The sequence below is a fragment of the Gymnoscopelus braueri genome (assembly GCF_963280865.1).
Source record: "Gymnoscopelus braueri genome assembly, chromosome: 10".
In the NCBI taxonomy this organism is placed as follows: Eukaryota; Metazoa; Chordata; class Actinopteri; order Myctophiformes; family Myctophidae; genus Gymnoscopelus; species Gymnoscopelus braueri.
In genome coordinates, this window is record NC_137611.1 from 4,190,225 (window position 1) to 4,209,163 (window position 18,939).

The 18,939-nt window shown below is 41.0% G+C and overlaps 1 protein-coding gene across 5 annotated transcripts in view; it reads right to left on the reverse strand.

Moving 5' to 3' along the window:
• Window positions 1-2,462: 2,462 nt before the first annotated feature.
• The window catches only part of cop1 (COP1 E3 ubiquitin ligase), a 54,399-nt gene continuing 37,922 nt past the window's right edge, over window positions 2,463-18,939 (reverse strand). For 4 of the 5 annotated variants that reach the window (XM_080440495.1, XM_080440492.1, XM_080440494.1 and 1 more), the window contains exons 15-21: window positions 16,932-17,013; window positions 13,251-13,367; window positions 11,297-11,414; window positions 10,468-10,592; window positions 8,793-8,953; window positions 5,523-5,567; window positions 2,463-3,261 (exon numbers count right to left, since the gene is read on the reverse strand). In XM_080440495.1, coding sequence (XP_080296621.1) covers window positions 3,244-3,261; window positions 5,523-5,567; window positions 8,793-8,953; window positions 10,468-10,592; window positions 11,297-11,414; window positions 13,251-13,367; window positions 16,932-17,013 — 666 coding nt within the window. In that variant the 3' untranslated portion in view covers window positions 2,463-3,243. The remainder of the gene's footprint in view (window positions 3,262-5,522; window positions 5,568-8,792; window positions 8,954-10,467; window positions 10,593-11,296; window positions 11,415-13,250; window positions 13,368-16,931; window positions 17,014-18,939) is intronic. The other variant, XM_080440493.1, reaches the window with a different exon arrangement.

Below are 18,939 nucleotides of genomic sequence, written 5' to 3' on the forward strand. Positions count from 1 at the left end.
TTTATTTGGTCTTGTTTCTAAAGTATAGTTGTTTATTTGGTCTTGTTTCTAAAGTGTAGTTGTTTATTTGGTCTTGTTTCTAAAGTGTAGTTGTTTATTGGGTCTTGTTTCTAAAGTGTAGTTGTTGTAGTTGTTTAAGATTAAATGTTTAAACATATTCAAAATGTGTCTCTTTTTGATGCAAGATTATTTTGTTATAGCTGGGACACTCTTCACCAGATTTGTTAAAATGTTCCAAAAAAATATTCAAAATGCATCCACTTTTCTTTTCTTCAACATTATTTTTAAAATAGATCTCCAAGCTCACAACGCGTCGCATTGTGACGCGTTGTGAGCTTGTAGATTGGCTATTTTCAAATAGCCAATGCATATCAGTTTATAAAGTGCATGTGGCCTATAATAGTAGCTTCTTTTGGGCTTGTTTTCCTGGACCAGTTTGCTTATGTAGGAACAGGATAGGTGGGCACTTAGGGACATCTGGGCACCTCCATTTAAAATGGGCTATTTTGTCCAAAATGTAAAACATAATTCTCTGTCTTCTGATTATTTAATATATTTAATATCGATGTATATAAATGTATCTCTGTTGATATTATTGTTCTCTGCATCTCGGCTACATTGAAAATGAGGGCCTGCCCCTCGTCTGTACTCCGAGTTGAAATAAAGGTTATGATGATTGTAATGAAAAATGCTCAGACATCTTTCCAAATAATTTATTAAGGTATACAAATACAAAACACCTCTCTTGGTCTCGCTCTATCATAAAATAGGTACTTGTAGGTCTTGGCGGTTTCTAGCAAAATCCTTTCCATCCGTTGAACGTCGGCGTCGTTGACCTTTGACACCAGGTTGAAACATCTATGGTCACTTCACAGCCAGCGACTGCACAGCGTGCCGGAATTATGCACCGAGTAGCAGTGGTGGAAAGTAAATATACTCAAGTACTGTACTTAAGTACAATCTTGAGGTATTTTTTACTTTACTTGAGTATATCCAATGTTCAATACTTTTACTTTTTACTCCCCTCCAATTATTTGAAAACGTACTAGTTACTTCAGATTTTGATTATTATTACAGAACACACATTAAGCACTTCAGCCCAAGGTATACTTCGGCTATTTGAAAACAGCCGATCTACAAGCTCACAACGCGTCGAGACGCGTTGTGAGCTTGTAGATCGGCTGTTTTCAAAATATTCGTATACATTTTGAAAAAACGTGAAATGGGACATTCCGCATAAAATGAGTACTTTTACTTTTGGTACTTTAAGTACATTTAGACGCCAATACTTTTGTAACCTTTACTCAAGTAAATTCTGAATACCAGACTTTTACTTGAGTAAAGAATTTGAGTACTTCTTCCAACACTGCTGAATTAGCAAGTGGTTGTCGGGTTGAAACCTCATTCCATATTTCAACTTTGTATGGTTTTGTGGTAAATGAACGACTACATCACACAAAGGATGTTGCACGGAAGTAGTTAAATGGCAGATCTACAAGCTCACAACGCATTCACGATGCGACGTGTTGCGAGCTTGTAGAGCGGCTATTTTCACCATTACATTTTGTTTTGTTAACATTTAGACCTGGAACGCATCTGTGTCACTTTAGATTTCTTTGGCTATTAAAAAATAGCAGATCTACAAGCTCATAGTGCGGCACTCGGTGCCGCGCTATGAGCTTGTAGATCTGCCATTTTTGAAAAATCTAGATTTTTTCTTTTCCCAAAAAACTGTTAGGATTTGATTTTTTTTAAAGAATCGCCTCAGGTCTTAAAGGTTTAAAATAATAGAAAAAGGAACGGTTGTGGACATGCCGGTGTCAGGTTTCCAACCCGACAATGACCAAGTAAGTTCTTCACTGCTGATTGAACACGGTTTCAACTGATTCCACATCATTCCTGCTCGTTGGAAACAGTAATGAAAATCAGACCCTCTCACATGAAGTGAAAAAAAAATAAAGTAATCCAATGTGATGGTGCAGGTTGGTGTACATAAGATCCACCAACGCTGATGAAGATGGACACGTTCAAATAGTTTATCGATAGCACAGAACTACACGGCTTGAGAATGTTATCAGACGTTTCATGAATCATCGGTCTCTCTCTCAGCATTGATCTCCGAATGCACCTTAACCCATTAAAGACCTGGAACGCACCTGCTTGTAGATCTGCTATGTTTGAAAAATCGTGAAAATTCAATGGCAAAATCTTGGATTATATATTTCTAAAGCGAACATCTGTAAAATATGTAGTTGAAGGAAACCCCCAGAAGCAAAGATTTGAGTTACAAATGTCAGCAAAAAAATTAATAAAAAATTAAATATTTTCACAACTTTTCATGATTTTTCAAAAAATAGCAGATCTACAAGCTCATAGCGCGGCACTCGGTGCCGCGCTATGAGCTTGTAGATCTGCTATTTTTTGAATAGCCCAACGAAATGACACACAGATGCGTTGCCGGTCTTAAAGAGTTAATACAGTAAATGCTGGACAAAATTATTGAAAAACTAAACAATGGTCAAATCTGCTCGTAGACACGACATTCAAGTCCTTTGTCATAAAAATGAGTTCCTGCCAAAGCCGAGAAACCCAAAGACTAAACAAACACGGGGGAGTAAAACAACACAAATACACAAACCGACAATAGGGTGGGAGGGAGGGTCAAGAAACGTTTAGGTAAAGACGGGTCATTTTGCATTTTATTTTTGTCTTGTGCTTTTGGCCTTTTTAAAAACAGATAATGCAAACTTACACGTATCTTTTGGCTAGATGTACCCAGGAGAGCCACACAGGTCGGTCGATTATTAACAAACGTCTTGATTTGACCTAAAAATTATATCATCATTTTCTCTATTTCAGTCAATAACTTTATTGGAAAAAAAAAGAAAGGAAAGAAAAGACAAAGTCTTTCAAATGACTCATTGTTGTGCAGACTAAAGGTTCTCAGTTTGTTCCTCTGAAGTGTCTTCAGTACATCTACCGTCCTACTATACCCACGCACTGCTCAGAGTCTGTTACCACCGCAGTATGCACATTTTGTAGCTCGTTAAAATCAAGGAAGGGCTTCCATTATTAGACTTCTCTCTCCCTCAGTGTTCTCAGGCTTTTCCTCTAAAAAACCAGCTGCCGGGGGAAACCCTCCCCCAGCAAACAGACCCTCTGGTCCCTCTGCCAGACAAACAGGAGCCTGAAGGACCTTCCTCTTCCTCCGCAAGACGGTGAAGATAAAGACGCGTCGGGTCTTCAGACCAGCTCAAGTACCTGAAGAGAAAAGGATGGAAAAAATATCGTTAAGCAGGGATGACGAGAATCTACTCGTTCCACACCTCCAAGGTCACACATCCAGTGGTGGGAAAAGTACTCAAATGTTTTACTTAAGTAAAAGTAGCAATACTGCAATGTAGAGGTACTAGAAGTGCTGTTACAAGTACAAGTCCAGAATTCAAAATTTACTTGAGTAAAAGTACAAGAGTATTGGTATCAAAATGTACTTAAAGGTATCATGACATTCATTTTCACTTTTTTTATTTTCAATGTTTTATTTGGGGTTTTATGACCTCAATTACACCCAAAAAACCTGAACTTAGAACATTCAGTGGATTTTCTGTGGTCTGGGGTTTTCTGAATAATTAGGCTGAAAAGTAATCTGAGCTTGGCCCTTCGACAGTGAGGTCACAGTCGATTAATCCCGCCCACTCTCCTCCTCGACCCTCCCCTCCCCTATTCTTTCCTTTGGGGGGGGCGGAGCAGAGGCGATGATTGACAGGCAAAATCCCTCACCAGCGACACCCGCAGGCAAAGATTTCTTTTTTCATTGCAGTTGAAAAGGCTTTAGAAATGTGAGAGAAAAACACCTGCCATGGATCACTGGAATGGAATTTTCACTTAAAACTTTTTGTACACTTTTGAAGGACCAGGACAAAGACTTTGAATGTGGTGTAAAAGTGAATGTCATTAAACCTTTAAAGTACCAAAAGTAAAAGTACTCAATATGCAGAATGTCCCATTTCACAAGTTTTCAAATGTCTACAAATCTTTTCAAAATAGCAGATCTACAAGCTCACGATGTGTCGCATCGTGGCACTTTGTGAGGTACACTTGGAACTGTTAACCTGATTCCAAAGTGCTCAAACAAAAGGATCACTTATGGACTAGAAAGGCTACAATAAGTGAAGAAAATGCAGAGCCAAACTAGAAAAAGTGCTCCTCGGAGCACAGGTCTCCGCCAGGTCAGGTACGTTATTGTGGCCTCCTGGTGGCGCTATAATAGGCCAATGTGAAAAGGGTGCCATTTATTCTTAGGTCTTTCACGGCAGTCAGACACTGCATTCATGATTTGAGGCATTTTGTTCCAAAAATGTGTTTTGCTAAATTAGACCTGCTGGTGGCGCTATAACAGGCCAATGTGAAAAGGGTGGCATTTCTTCCTCGGCCTAGTGGGAATGTGCGTGTGAAAATTCACGGAAATCGCAAGCTGCGTGCATAGTTTGAGGCTTTTTGTTCAAAACTGACCAATCCTGCAAACTTTGGAAGCCAACCATAGGCAATGAGGATGGAATATGGGAAATCTGACAGATTCGTGTTGATCACATGACTATAGAGATACTGTGTACCGATTTGCATGACGTTTGGATAAAATCTGTAGGAGTAATGTAAAGAAATGGGTTTTACACAAATCGGCCTCCTGGTGGCGTTATAACAGGCCCATGTGAAAAGAGGCAGAGGTTCTGAATTGGCATCCAGGGAGTGTCTGTGCACAGTTTCGGAGCGACCGGGCCAACGGTGCCGGAGATTTAGCCTGGTAAACCCTCCCTCCGGAAATCTCATTTCCATTTGATTTCAGGAGTGAGTCTGGCCTGATCCGCCTTTCTGCAATATTGGCTGTGTATGCCAAACGGCCGAGCCTATCAGCGTCGTCGCTCATTGTTCTGTGATTGACAGCTTACGTTGGCCAATCAGGTGGCGAGTTCGAGTGAGCCCAAAACACGAACGGCAGCCATCTTTTTCTTGTGCGGCCAATTCTCCGCTATTTTTTTACTTCAAAAAGCTCTCTAACTTCTATTTTGAGGCAAGGAATTTACTTAGATAGATATCGTTTGGATAGAATTTAGTTGTTTAACTTCATATATGTGGTCAATTAATCATGACAAAGCCTATTTAAAAATAAAAATTTAGAGAACCGGTAGGGGCGGGCAGTGACACCATTGTATCCGAAAAAGGCAACCCATTTTGGGTATGGCTGTCTCAAAAGTCTCGTTGCGTCACATTAAGACTGGTGAACTGCTGATTGGCTGAAGGGGAAAAATTATCATTGGCTGAAGGGGTTGTCAGTCAACGGTATTACTCCCGCCCAACTCCAGCACAGCCAATATTGCAGAAAGGCGGATCAGGCCATTAGCTGCTAACACACAGACAGGACGGACACACACACGGACACGCGGACGGACGGACAAGGGGCAAAACATACTCTCTCGCCATGCCTTTCGGCCTGGCGGAGACAAAAGTACATTGAAAACACAGACCTTGATTGTTCCTTGGCTGTTTGCTGCAATGAGCACGTTTGACTCCTGAAAGATATGGAAACACAAGAATATCAGAACATTTCATTTACAGGTTTTTATGACTCTTATTTAGGTAGGTGTGCAGTAAAACATGCTTCTTTTGTGATATAACAATCCTGCCTCGCACTTAAGATTTAAAACATACATGGGCAACGGGTGGCCCGGGGGCCACATGCGGCCCCCACATTCACTTAATGCGGCCCGCAGGTTGATATCAGAATAGTGATATATTATTGATTTCAGCGGTTTACAATTCCGAACATGCAAACATGACCCGCTTTAATTACTATTAGTTATACTTACGCTTTAAGTTAAAGGCATACTAGGAAAGTTTTCAACAAAACTAAAGTTAAATTGTATATCTTTTGTGAGTGGCAAAAGTTTCACAACACCCACTCCATGAATTTCACCCCCGGAAGCCTTTTATTTATATATTTACTATTGAACGGTGAAGGGGGGGGCTTTCCCGGGGAAATGACGTCATCTGGCCGGAAAACGGAGGCGGAAATGCACTGGTTTCCTGTTTGGCCAGGAACTAACGCAACGGTTTCCTGTTTGGCCAGGAACTACCGCGCTAATAACAAAAAGGAACCTCACGCTGATTTTAAGAGAATGTAGGATTGGAAGATCGAAAAAGAACAGAAAAAGAAAGCACAGCTCATGGTAACTAATGCTCCACTGGCTAAGAGAAACGATCCGTAGATAGTATAAAACAATTAAAAGATCGCTTTTTGAAACGCTTCCGGCTTCCGGTGAAAACGAATGGAATTCTGGGTAATCGAGGACTACGGAAATTGTATGCAGTGACGGTAGTGACCAGCAGAGGTTGCTAAAAATCGTTATTTGTGATTCTGCATTGTACAACTTTAACTCTCTCAGTGCCACGCCCCGAGATATCCCGAGTTTTTCCCGAGTACCCTCCCTGCCAGCACGAGAAATCCCGAGTTTTTACTTTTTACTGTGGTCGCGCAATTCTGTTTATTTTTCATGATCACTTTCGCTTCCTGACTCCTTCAGACTCATTGGGTTCCGGTTTCATGACGCAGATTCCGTTTCCGGTTCTCATTTTTTTACCGCGGTCATTTTCGGCCAGAATAGGGAAAGTCACGGTTTTTCACACGGTATAAAAAACAAACGGAGAGGTCCACGTCTACTCTCTTTGGTCTGGGTGACGATCAGTCATCGTAGTCGTGTATCACATCGTAATTTAGCCCGATCAACCAACGATTGTCGAAAATGTCAACATCCGGTTATGACCGGATGTGACGTGAGCCTGTTTGGGAGGGGGCGAGTGAGCCAGCGAGGTCATCAATGTGTCGATTTGTTGCTCTCTACTGGTAGAACTGTATTATGGGTTTAAAAACCCAATCAGATAATTTATTTGAATGAAAAATTACAAAATTAAAAAAAAAAAAAAACGCAAATTGCTGGCACTGGGGGAGTACTTTATGAAAATACTCTTGGCAGTGAAAGAGTTAACATAAGAATAACTAAATGCATTTGAAATTAAATAAAAATTCAACTTTTCAGGATTTCAATTAAAAAATAGCAAAAATAGCAGATCTACAAGCTCATTTTGTGTGACATAGAATGGCGAAGTACGGCATTAGTTTAAGGAAAAGGTTAAAATACAGAGATAAGAGGTGTCTGCCCTCTGACAGTATATGCAATGTGTCCCTCTGGAGTGAGTGTGGAAATATAGTGGCCCTCTAGTCTACATCATCACAGTTGCATCATCCCTGATTTAAAACCTTAACTTCCACTAAGAACTGCATGTAGGCAATGCATTCGACACATTAGAAAATTCCCTGATGGATTTGACCTTTGTTGTACTAAGAGAACTAGCAGTTTCCCATTTGACAAATGGTTTTCAAACAATATTTGAAGATTCTGAATCTTTTTTTCTTACATTTTTGTACTGATTTCTGAGCTCCCCTGAAAATGGCCCGGCTCCTCCATAGTATATGGGTTCTTGCACTGGCTCACATTTGCCTTTCTGCCTCTACTACTATAATCGTACAACACTACAACATCTAATAGTAATAATACTAATACTCTCACTAGGGCTGTCAACTTTCCTCAGAAATGATATTTGAATATTGGTCTTAACATTTTGCAGATATTCGAATATATTAGAATATTATTATTATTATTATTATTATTATATATTTTTCAAAACTATTTTTTTCCGACAGAAACAGTACAAAAAACAATGTATCGAGTGCTCGGATCCAATAAAATTATATAAGTATAACTTCATACATTGTTTTTTGTATTGTCCCTGTCAAATAAATATTAAAGGTAGGGTAAGTGATATTTTTGGTTAAAACAAAAAGTATTTTGTTAAAAGGTTAAAGCACTATATTCTAATAGTAATCATTGCTATAGAGTGTTTGTTCAGTAACAGGAGTCTCCTTGTCTCTCCAGCTCTTTAACCCATTAACTGCCAGAGGTATTTTCATATTTTTTTAGCCAGTGCCAAGAGTTTTTCATTGAAAAAAAAAAGTACTCAGGAGCCGAGATACAGAATTTTTAAGTTTTAAGTTAACAAGGAAGTGGATAGGAGTCTAGATCTTCGAAAAATCATATCACCTTGGTCTTTGGGTCAAATTGGATTTTGTTTTTAGTTTACGTAGATCTACGCGATTGATAGTGAATCAGTTAATAAACAGAAAATACATTTTCCGGTAGGAGTCAAAATCTCAGCCAATCAGGAGAAAGTACCCATTTTTAAGCTTCATTTGTATAGTGTTCCAGTTCCAATTTTGTCTGCTCATTTCTTAGTGTCATCACTTCCAATTTCACTTGTTTAATCTATATCCTGATAGAGTTCTCTATCCCGATTGGATCAAATTGGAAATTAAACTGAAACTGAAACGAAAATGTTCTGTTTAATAAAGAGGTGGAGAGACAAGGAGACTCCTGTTACTGAACAAACACTCTATAGCAATGAGTACCATCAGAATATAGAGCTATTTAACACTTATTATAACCAAAGAAAATCACTTACCCTACCTTTAATTTTCATATCCGAATATACATATGTTCCCAATATTCGAATAATATTGGAATATGGAATATTGGTTTGCCAGCCCTAACTCTCACCCCATCAGGCATGGCCCTCCAGCACACAGCCCTAACTCTCACCCCATCAGGCATGGCCCTCCAGCACACAGCCCTAACTCTCACCCCATCAGGCATGGCCCTCCAGCACACAGCCCTAACTCTCACCCCATCAGGCATGGCCCTCCAGCACACAGCGCTGACAAACTCGTTGGTGTCATCCTCTTTCTTGTCCTTGTCGAGGACACTCTTCACCGTGTCAAACTTAAAGGTCAGCAGCGTCTTGGACAGGCCCTTGTAGTAGAGGTACAGGGAGTTGTTCTCACTGCCTGTGGACACACACACACACACACACACACACACACACACACACACACACACACACACACACACACACACACACACACACACACACACACACACACACACACACACACACACACACACACAAGAACAGATTAGAAGTACGCTATTAACCCATTAAGACCTGAGGCCGATTACAACATTTTTCTAAATCCTAACAGTTTTCTGAAAAACCTATGTTTCTATATCAGCGGTGCTCAATCTTTTTCATGTCAAGGACCCCCAAAATTATATGTATTTTGGCCGCGGACCCCCATCTCAAAATATGTTGTTCCAGGGACCCCCATGATGAAGCAAATATTTGAGTTATAAATGTTTGTTTAAAAAATATATGTAATCAAAGATTTGCACACATTTTCACGATTTCTCAAAAATAGCAGATCTACAAGCTCGTAGAGCTTGTAGATCTGCTATTTTTTAATAGCTATTTTTGAATAGCCCAAAGTGTAAAATAATGCTTTGTAGCTCAAATAAAAAAAATCACACCCTGTGTGAAGTGGGCGGTGTCTTCCTAGCTAACCACAATACTGAATGGAGTCAACCAATGATGTACAAAAAATAAATAACTATATAACTAAATAACTATAAATATATTTATTGAAACACTCTTTATGAAAGTCATATTCCGATGTACAATGGTTAAAAAAAATAATAATTAATTGTTATATTTCTCACCAAGATGTACAATGGTCACCAAGTCTCGTCTCTTACATTTATGTATTATGTTGGTAACTGTGTTCTTAGAATTCTTAGGTTTGCCTGAAATTCTTCTGTAACCTTGGACAGATCTATGCTTTGTCACAATTCCATCTTTAAACTTTTCTGATGTATGCTTTGATCTTAAAGAGCCACTTCTAGGAAGACTTTCTATTTTCTTCTCAATATCGGTTTTCCCTTTTCTCATTTCAGCCATAGTGATCTTTGAGTTCTTCTTTACTGTTCTCACGAAATGGACAGTATCTAAGTAATATACTAGTGTTACATCACAGTGGTTTTAGATTAGTTTCGTCATATGTATCACTAGCCAATCACAGCATGTGTCTTGCTAGCTAATCACAATACTGAATGGAGTCGATCAATCATGTACAAAAGATAAATACATTTATTGAAACACTCTTTATGATGGACGAAACCATAACTTAAAAAAAACAAATTTATGGGTTTTTTTAAGTTATGGTTGCTTATATAGGGCTATGCACATGTGTCATGTGACACTGGCCAATCACAGTCCTGAATAGATTGTGATTGGCCAATCACAGCGCAGGATAATTGTACAAATTCCAAACCTCACTTTTAGGGGCGGTTTCACTGCCCAAGATATTTGTACATTTTTCCAAATCTCACTTATAGGGGCGGTTTCACCGCCCAAAAAAAGACACAGATGCGTTCCCGGTCTTAATGGGTTAATTAGAAAACAGACTCATGTACATATATAGTGGAAAAGATGGATCTTTGTCACTCTTTCTGTAGTGACACTCACCACAAGCCACATAGTCTCCATTGGAGGCCAGGCCCACAAAGTTCTTCTCGTTGATGTGACCCTTGAAGGAGCGCAGACAGTGAGGTTTGTTGACGTTCCACAGCTTCAGCTGGCTGTCTGTTGAGCTGGTGGGGAAAATGGCACACACACACACACACACACACACACACACACACACACACACACACACACACATTTGTTTATACATAACATTTACAGGATACAGAGGCAAATAAAAAAACGGACGTGAGTGTGTAAAAACCGTGTTATCAATCTTTTTTTTTCTCTCTTTTTTTTCCACAAGGGGGGGGGGGGGGGGGGGCTAGCGCAGCTCTGGAATCAGGTGACTCTGAGAAGGAAGGGACAGATGGATCACTGTGCCAAAAAAAAAGCTCCCGTCCGCTCCCGTTCTATCTCCTTGCAAAAAAACCTCTTAACTTTTTACAGTGGGGGAAAAACGAGTCCCGTTCGATCCGAGAGATCACTCCGCCGTGGTGGCTGGCGTGAGAGACGTTATTGTTCCAGGCGTTAGCCAGGACCATCCACCATCGTGCACGCATATGTTGTTTTCAATCGGGTGCTAGTCGTCGTGGAGTCTACAGCTGTAAACAGCGTAGCGCTACAAACGGTGACATCTCTGGCACTCGACGTCACTTCTTTAAATAAAACTCTGGCACCGAATGTGTTAATGGTCAACTAACTTAAACATGTAATGGTGACAGCCCTCGTGGCGTGTTTGCAGTTTGTCTGCTTCAGTGAAAACATATCAAACGTTTTAACATCGTTTCATGGAATCCACTCATGATGCAAAGAGGAAGAGCTGACTTACGCCGAGACGATTTCCTCTCCGTTGACAAACTTGGCGTAGGAGACGGCTTTCCTGTGGCCTTTGAACACCATGATTGGCTGCTTAGTGTGGCGGAGGTCGTAGTAGTGTACACAGTGGTCTGTGGAGAAAGTAAAGACAATTATATGGCTGAGGGAGTAAACCGTTATTTACTGGAATGGACTCAAAAGGGGTCCATTCCAGTTTTGATTTTGACAGCAAATTCCATTTAGTTTTAGTCATAATTAGTCACCTGAAATGTTTTTGTTTTAATCTAGTTTTATTCTAGTTTTAGTCTAGACTAAATATCATAAGATTATAGTCGACTAAAATGTATGTTGGCGGTGCCTTGATGGCGTCATAATGGCTGATTTTACACTTGGTTGCATGCTGAAAATGGCAGATCTACAAGCTCAAAACGCGTCGCAGCGCGACGTGAGCTTGTAGATCGGCTATTTTCAGAGAGAAAAAAAACATAAAATTACTTGTCTTTTAGTTCTACTGGATCGCCACTAGTCCCTCACTAACATTTTAGTCTTTGTTGACGAAAGTGTCAATATATTTAGTCTTATTTTTAGTCATCGTAGCTTCGTTTTTATGTAGTTTTCGTCAGTGAAAAAAGGTAGTCGATCAACATGTTTCGTCATAGTTTTAGTCGACGAAATCAACACTGCCATTCAAAGGTCGTGGAGTATGTGAACTACAGTCTGATGGGTCAAGTCATGTAGTACTTGTGTGTTCCCCTGTCCTTTCTTTTGTCTTGAGCTCTAATATTAATTCAGTTTTAGAGCATAGATTTAATATGTCTTGTACAACATTTACAATTTTTTCAATAATACGTTGAAAACCATAGCACTGACGAAGGTCCTATGACCCAAATGTTTCCAAATTTTTTGGCACCTTCACTCATCACTTTGAGCACAGAGCAAATTCCGCAGCAAATTCCACGCATATGCGTGCTTTGAAAAGTCTGGCGGAGATCAGCCGTGATGCTTAGAGCAGTGGTTCTCAAACTTTTTCATGTCAAGGACCCCCAAATTGACACTTATTAGCCCGTGGACCCCCATTTGAAAAGATATGCCAGGGACCCCCATAAGAGAACATTTTTACGGCTCTAGCAGTGATTTTCAACCATTTTAATTGCAAGGACCCCCAGTTTGACAAGCATTAGGGCTACGGACCCCCCATTTTATGGCATTTCTATCTCTGGGACGCCAATTTATATTGTAAAAATCAATGTTAATTTAACGGTTTCATTTGGTTCCATTTGTTACACTCTCAAGAGTTACAGACCCATATAAGGGTCCATTTTGGTGCCTAATCTATCATTTAGCTGGGGACCCCCCGGGAGCTCCCTCAAGGACCCCCCTGGGGGTCCCCCGGACCCCACTTTGAGAACCAGTGGCTTAGAGAGTGTAGAGCAGTGGTGGAAAAAGTACTCAAATTCTTTACTTAAGTAAAAGTACCAATACTGTAATATAAAAATACTCTGTTACAAGTAAAAGTCCAGAATTAAAAATTTACTTGAGTAAAAGTACAAAAGTATTGGCATCAAAATGTACTTAAAGTACCAAAAGTAAAAGTACTAAATATTTGAAAATAGCCGATCTACAAGCTCACAACGCGTCGCGATGCGACGCGTTGTGAGCTTGTAGATATGCTATTTTCAAATAGCCTAGGTATAAAATAGGGCTAAAGTGGTTAATGTATGTTTCATTATATCATAGTTTATATCTGAAAAGTAACTAGTAACTAAAGTTTTCAAGTAAATGTAGTGTAGTAAAAGTACAATATTTGCCTCTGAGATGTAGTGGAGTAGAAGTAAAAGTATTGGAAATTTGAAATACTCAAGTAAAGTACAAATACCTCAAAATTGTACTTAAGTACAGTGCTTAAGTAAATGTACTTAGTTACTTTCCACCACTGGTGTAGAGTGATGGAGGAGGTGTTGTTGTACCTGCACAGCCAAAGGCCAGGTGATACCTGGAGGTGGGGCTGAACTTCACACAGCACACGTTGGCTTTGGCCTCGATGCTGGCCACAGAGTTGTCCAGGTTAGTGGACCACAGCTTCACTGGAAGACAAACACAACACCACAGAGTTGTCCAGGTTAGTGGACCACAGCTTCACTGGAAGACAAACACAACACGTGATCAGGGTGGGGAAAAAAAAGAAGCAAAAACAGCGGCAAACCATGAGGAAGACACCTGTCCCCCAACACCTGCTGAAGGAAGGTCGACTGAAATGCTGTTTAGTGTTAAACTCTTTGCCTTCCGCTAAGGCGCAGCCAGTGTTGCCAGATTCTGTGAGAGAAACAGGCAACCAGGTCTAGGAAAACCAGTCCAAAAGAAGCGACTATGGGCCACATGAGCACTTTAACTCATATAGTGCCAATGACGTCTTTTGACGGACGTTTTCAGTGTGCCATTAGTGCCAATGACGTCTTTTGACGTCACGTAATTTTTTTTTCAAAATAACATTTTTAATTTTTTTTTTTTTTTTTTTTTTTTTTTATCTCAAAGGAACTAGGAGAAAACGATTTTCAAAAAGTTAATGCTCCATCCACTTCAATGTTAAAATGTAAACGGAGAATTTTTTTTCTCCGTTTGATCCATAATGCCTTTGGCATATGGATCAACAAGCTTGAAATAAGCCTGGCAGTGAATGAGTTAACATGTACATCAGCTATTTGAAAACAGCAGATCTACAAGCTCACAACGCGTCGCGTTGTGAGCTTGTAGATCGGCTATTTGTGGGATCGCTAAAGCGATCACACTAATGTTATTGCCACTATTTATATACTATATTCCGCCCGTTTTTTGATGGCTAACTAGTCCTTCATACTTTTAGCTACAAACTCATTTCCAACTCTTCAACGTTCGGCCTACTCAGGACATATCGGCTACCATTTGAATTTTTGAAATCATTTGTACTTTTAGAGATATTTCACTTTTTACTTCTAAAAAACTCCCATTCATTTCAATGGAGAAATTCATACTTTTAACTAGAAACTCCGTTCCAACTCTATAACGTTCAGCCTACTTAGGACATATTGGCTACCATTAGAATTTTTGAAATAAGTTGTACTTTTAGAGATATTTCACTTTTTAAATAGTAAAAATACTTAAAAGTTGATAAAAAGAGTAAAAATACTTAAAAGTTGTAAAAATTAGTAAACGCTACTTTAAAGTAAATAAAGTGACTAAAAATAATTTTAAGTAAATACATTGAGTAAAAATACTTAAGAGTACTTATATTGAGTAAAAATACTTAAAAGTACTCAAAATGAGTAAAAATACTTAAAAGTTGAAAAAAATAGTAAAAATACTTAAAAGTTGATAAAAAGAGTAAAAATACTTAAAAGTTGTAAAAATTAGTAAAAGCTACTTTAAAGTAAATAAAGTGACTAAAAATACTTTAAAGTAAGTACCTTGATTAAAAATACTTAAGAGTACTTATACTGAGTAAAAATACTTAAAAGTACTCAACATGAGTAAAAATACTTAAAAGTTGGAAAAAATAGTAAAAATACTTAAAAGTTGTAAAAATTAGTAAAAAATACTTTAAAGTGACTAAAAATAATTTAAAGTAAATACCCTTTAGAACCTTTCAAACCTTTAGAACCTCTTAAACCTTTAGAACCTCTTAAACCTTTCAAACCTTTCAAACCTTTCAAACCTTTCAAACCTTTCAAACCTTTCAAACCTTTCAAACCTTTCAAACCTTTAGAACCTTTAGAACCTTTCAAACCTTTAGAACCTTTCAAACCTTTAGAACCTTTCAAACCTTTAGAACCTCTTAAACCTTTCAAACCTTTCAAACCTTTAGAACCTCTTAAACCTTTCAAACCTTTCAAACCTTTCAAACCTTTAGAACCATTCAAAGCTTTAGAACCTTTAGAACCTTTCAAACCTTTAGAACCTCTTAAACCTTTCAAACCTTTCAAACCTTTCAAACCTCTTAAACCTTTCAAACCTTTAGAACCTTTCAAAACTTTAGAACCTTTCAAACCTTTAAAACCTTTAAACCTTTCAAACCTTTAACTCTACTAACACTATCAATACTCAATACCATCAACATTCTTAGCGATCCCACACTGTTTCTTCAGGAACAGTACCTTCTAGTTTCAAATAGAATCTTGCAGGGAAATTATAATAAGCAGATCTGGCAACCCTGGTACCAGGAGATAATAATGATCCAAAGATCCACTGCTCCATTGACTTGCTATTTAAAGTATTTGGGGAAAAAGCCTATATCTCGGCTCTTGTGTTTTACTTTGTATTTGCGCCGAAACATGCTATTTTTAACGGCGTATAACAAGCGAACAGGAGGTCGCGATGACATTGTCTTTCTTTTTTTTGCGGAAGCACAGTGAAACCCTCAGTGATTAGCAACCATCAGGGGATCCATCATACTGGAGATAGATATTCTGTGACGACCAGTGTTGATTTTGACAGCAAATTTTGATTTAGTCATATAGTCTTTTCAGGGTCCCCACACATTTTTAGCAATGAATTTCCAAAACTTTTCCAAAACTTTTCCAGAATATTTAGCCCAATTTCCAGGCCTATAAAACAATCATTCAGCGCAATAATGTGTCTCTTACTCCTATGTACAATGCCCAAAGATAGGCAGTGTAGCAAAAAATAAAGCATAGAATATAAAATAGTACAATTTCATTCAACATTTCGTGCAAAATTAGGGCATAGTGACCCTGCGAGCGAAAATAGGAGGTTGTGGACGACGTCGTTGCACGGTTCGTTGTCGCTCGCGGTAGGTCAGGACGGTCTCATTCAAAAACATGTATTTTAATGAGATTTCATCGCCCGCTCGCTTCGCGTCACGTCTCGCATCACGTCGCAGTGCGGATGGGGTGTTACACAGCCCGTTTGGCGAAAAACTACTTATGTTACATATTTTGTGTAATGTTATACATGTTTATGAAAATGTTTTGTATTAAAAAAAATCAATAGCCAAAAACAATGCATAGCCAAATATTTTTCCAGGACCCTTGATACATTCCAGGACCTTTGATCAATTCCAAACCTTTTCCAGTACTGGATTTTTTTAATTTTTATTTCAAAATGTTTCCAGGAATTTCATGACCGTGGGGACCCTGACCTGATGAAGTAAGGTCGACTGAAATGCTGTTTAGTGTTAAACTCTTTGCCTTCCGCTAAGGCGCAGCCAGTGTTGCCAGATTCTGTGAGAGAAACAGGCAACCAGGTCTAGGAAAACCAGTCCAAAAGAAGCGACTATGGGCCACATGAGCACTTTAACATGTGCATCAGCTATTTGAAAATAGCAGATCTACAAGCTCACAACGCGTCGCGTTGTGAGCTTGTAGATCGGCTATTTTCAAATAAAATCTTGCGGGGAAATTATAATGAGCAGATCTGGCAACCCTGGGCGTCAGCCTGCCATGGACGAGGAAGGAGAGTTGTTGTTTTTTTCCCCCTCACAGAACCACGAGATAATAATGATCCAAAGATTTACTGCTCCATCGACTTGCTGTTTAAAGTATTTGGGGGAAAAAAGCCTGTATCTCGGCTCGTGTGTTTTACTATGTATTTTTGCCGAAACATGCTATTCTTAACGGCGTATAACGAGATTTAAGCAAACCTTCATCGTCCGTTACCTTTAGCGTCGTCAGAACCGGAAGCTAAGAGTTTGGGATCCATCAGGTTGAAGTCGACGCTCCAACATCTTTTTTCATGCTCCTGAAAAGAGGAACACAGCACATCTTAAAGGTTTTTACAATTGCATGATGGTGCTTTCTTTGCTTCCCTTCTTCTAGTTTCCAGCACATGCTGCAACGACCACTTATAATAAGTGGATAACATGGATAGAGGACAGAGTAAAGCAACTTGCCATGTATGGGCCTGGTCTTCAAGATACGCCAGAATAAAACACAGGAATAGAGAGTGTGCACATGCGTCACTTTTCCACCGGGACACGCCCCCCTCATCTAGACTGAGTGGACACGCCCCCTCATCTAGACTGAGTGGACACGCCCCCCTCATCTAGACTGAGTGGACACGCCCCCCTCATCTAGACTGAGTGGACACGCCCCCTCATCTAGACTGAGTGGAGACACGCCCCCCTCATCTAGACTGAGTGGAGACACGCCCCCCTCATCTAGACTGAGTGGAGACACGCCCCCCTCATCTAGACTGAGTGGAGACACGCCCCCCTCATCTAGACTGAGTGGACACGCCCCCCTCATCTAGACTGAGTGGAGACACGCCCCCCTCATCTAGACTGAGTGGAGACACGCCCCCCTCATCTAGACTGAGTGGAGACACGCCCCCCTCATCTAGACTGAGTGGAGACACGCCCCCCTCATCTAGACTGAGTGGACACGCCCCCCTCATCTAGACTGAGTGGAGACACGCCCCCCTCATCTAGACTGAGTGGACACGCCCCCCTCATCTAGACTGAGTGGACACGCCCCCCTCATCTAGACTGAGTGGAGACACGCCCCCCTCATCTAGACTGAGTGGAGACACGCCCCCCTCATCTAGACTGAGTGGAGACACGCCCCCCTCATCTAGACTGAGTGGACACGCCCCCCTCATCTAGACTGAGTGGACACGCCCCCCTCATCTAGACTGAGTGGAGACACGCCCCCCTCATCTAGACTGAGTGGACACGCCCCCCTCATCTAGACTGAGTGGAGACACGCCCCCCTCATCTAGACTGAGTGGACACGCCCCCCTCATCTAGACTGAGTGGAGACACGCCCCCCTCATCTAGACTGAGTGGAGACACGCCCCCCTCATCTAGACTGAGTGGACACGCCCCCCTCATCTAGACTGAGTGGACACGCCCCCCTCATCTAGACTGAGTGGACACGCCCCCCTCATCTAGACTGAGTGGAGACACGCCCCCCTCATCTAGACTGAGTGGAGACACGCCCCGCCTCATCTAGACTGAGTGGAGACACGCCCCCCTCATCTAGACTGAGTGGAGACACGCCCCCCTCATCTAGACTTAGTGGACACGCCCCCCTCATCTAGACTGAGTGGAGACACGCCCCCCCTCATCTAGACTGAGTGGACACGCCCCCCTCATCTAGACTGAGTGGAGACACGCCCCCCCTCATCTAGACTGAGTGGAGACACGCCCCCCTCATCTAGACTGAGTGGAGACACGCCCCCCCTCATCTAGACTGAGTGGAGACACGCCCCCCTCATCTAGACTGAGTGGACACGCCCCCCTCATCTAGACTGAGTGGACACGCCCCCCCTCATCTAGACTGAGTGGACACGCCCCCCTCATCTAGACTGAGTGGAGACACGCCCCCCTCATCTAGACTGAGTGGAGACACGCCCCCCTCATCTAGACTGAGTGGAGACACGCCCCCCTCATCTAGACTGAGTGGAGACACGCCCCCCTCATCTAGACTGAGTGGAGACACGCCCCCCTCATCTAGACTGAGTGGAGACACGCCCCCCTCATCTAGACTGAGTGGACACGCCCCCCTCATCTAGACTGAGTGGACACGCCCCCCTCATCTAGACTGAGTGGACACGCCCCCCTCATCTAGACTGAGTGGAGACACGCCCCCCTCATCTAGACTGAGTGGAGACACGCCCCCCTCATCTAGACTGAGTGGAGACACGCCCCCCTCATCTAGACTGAGT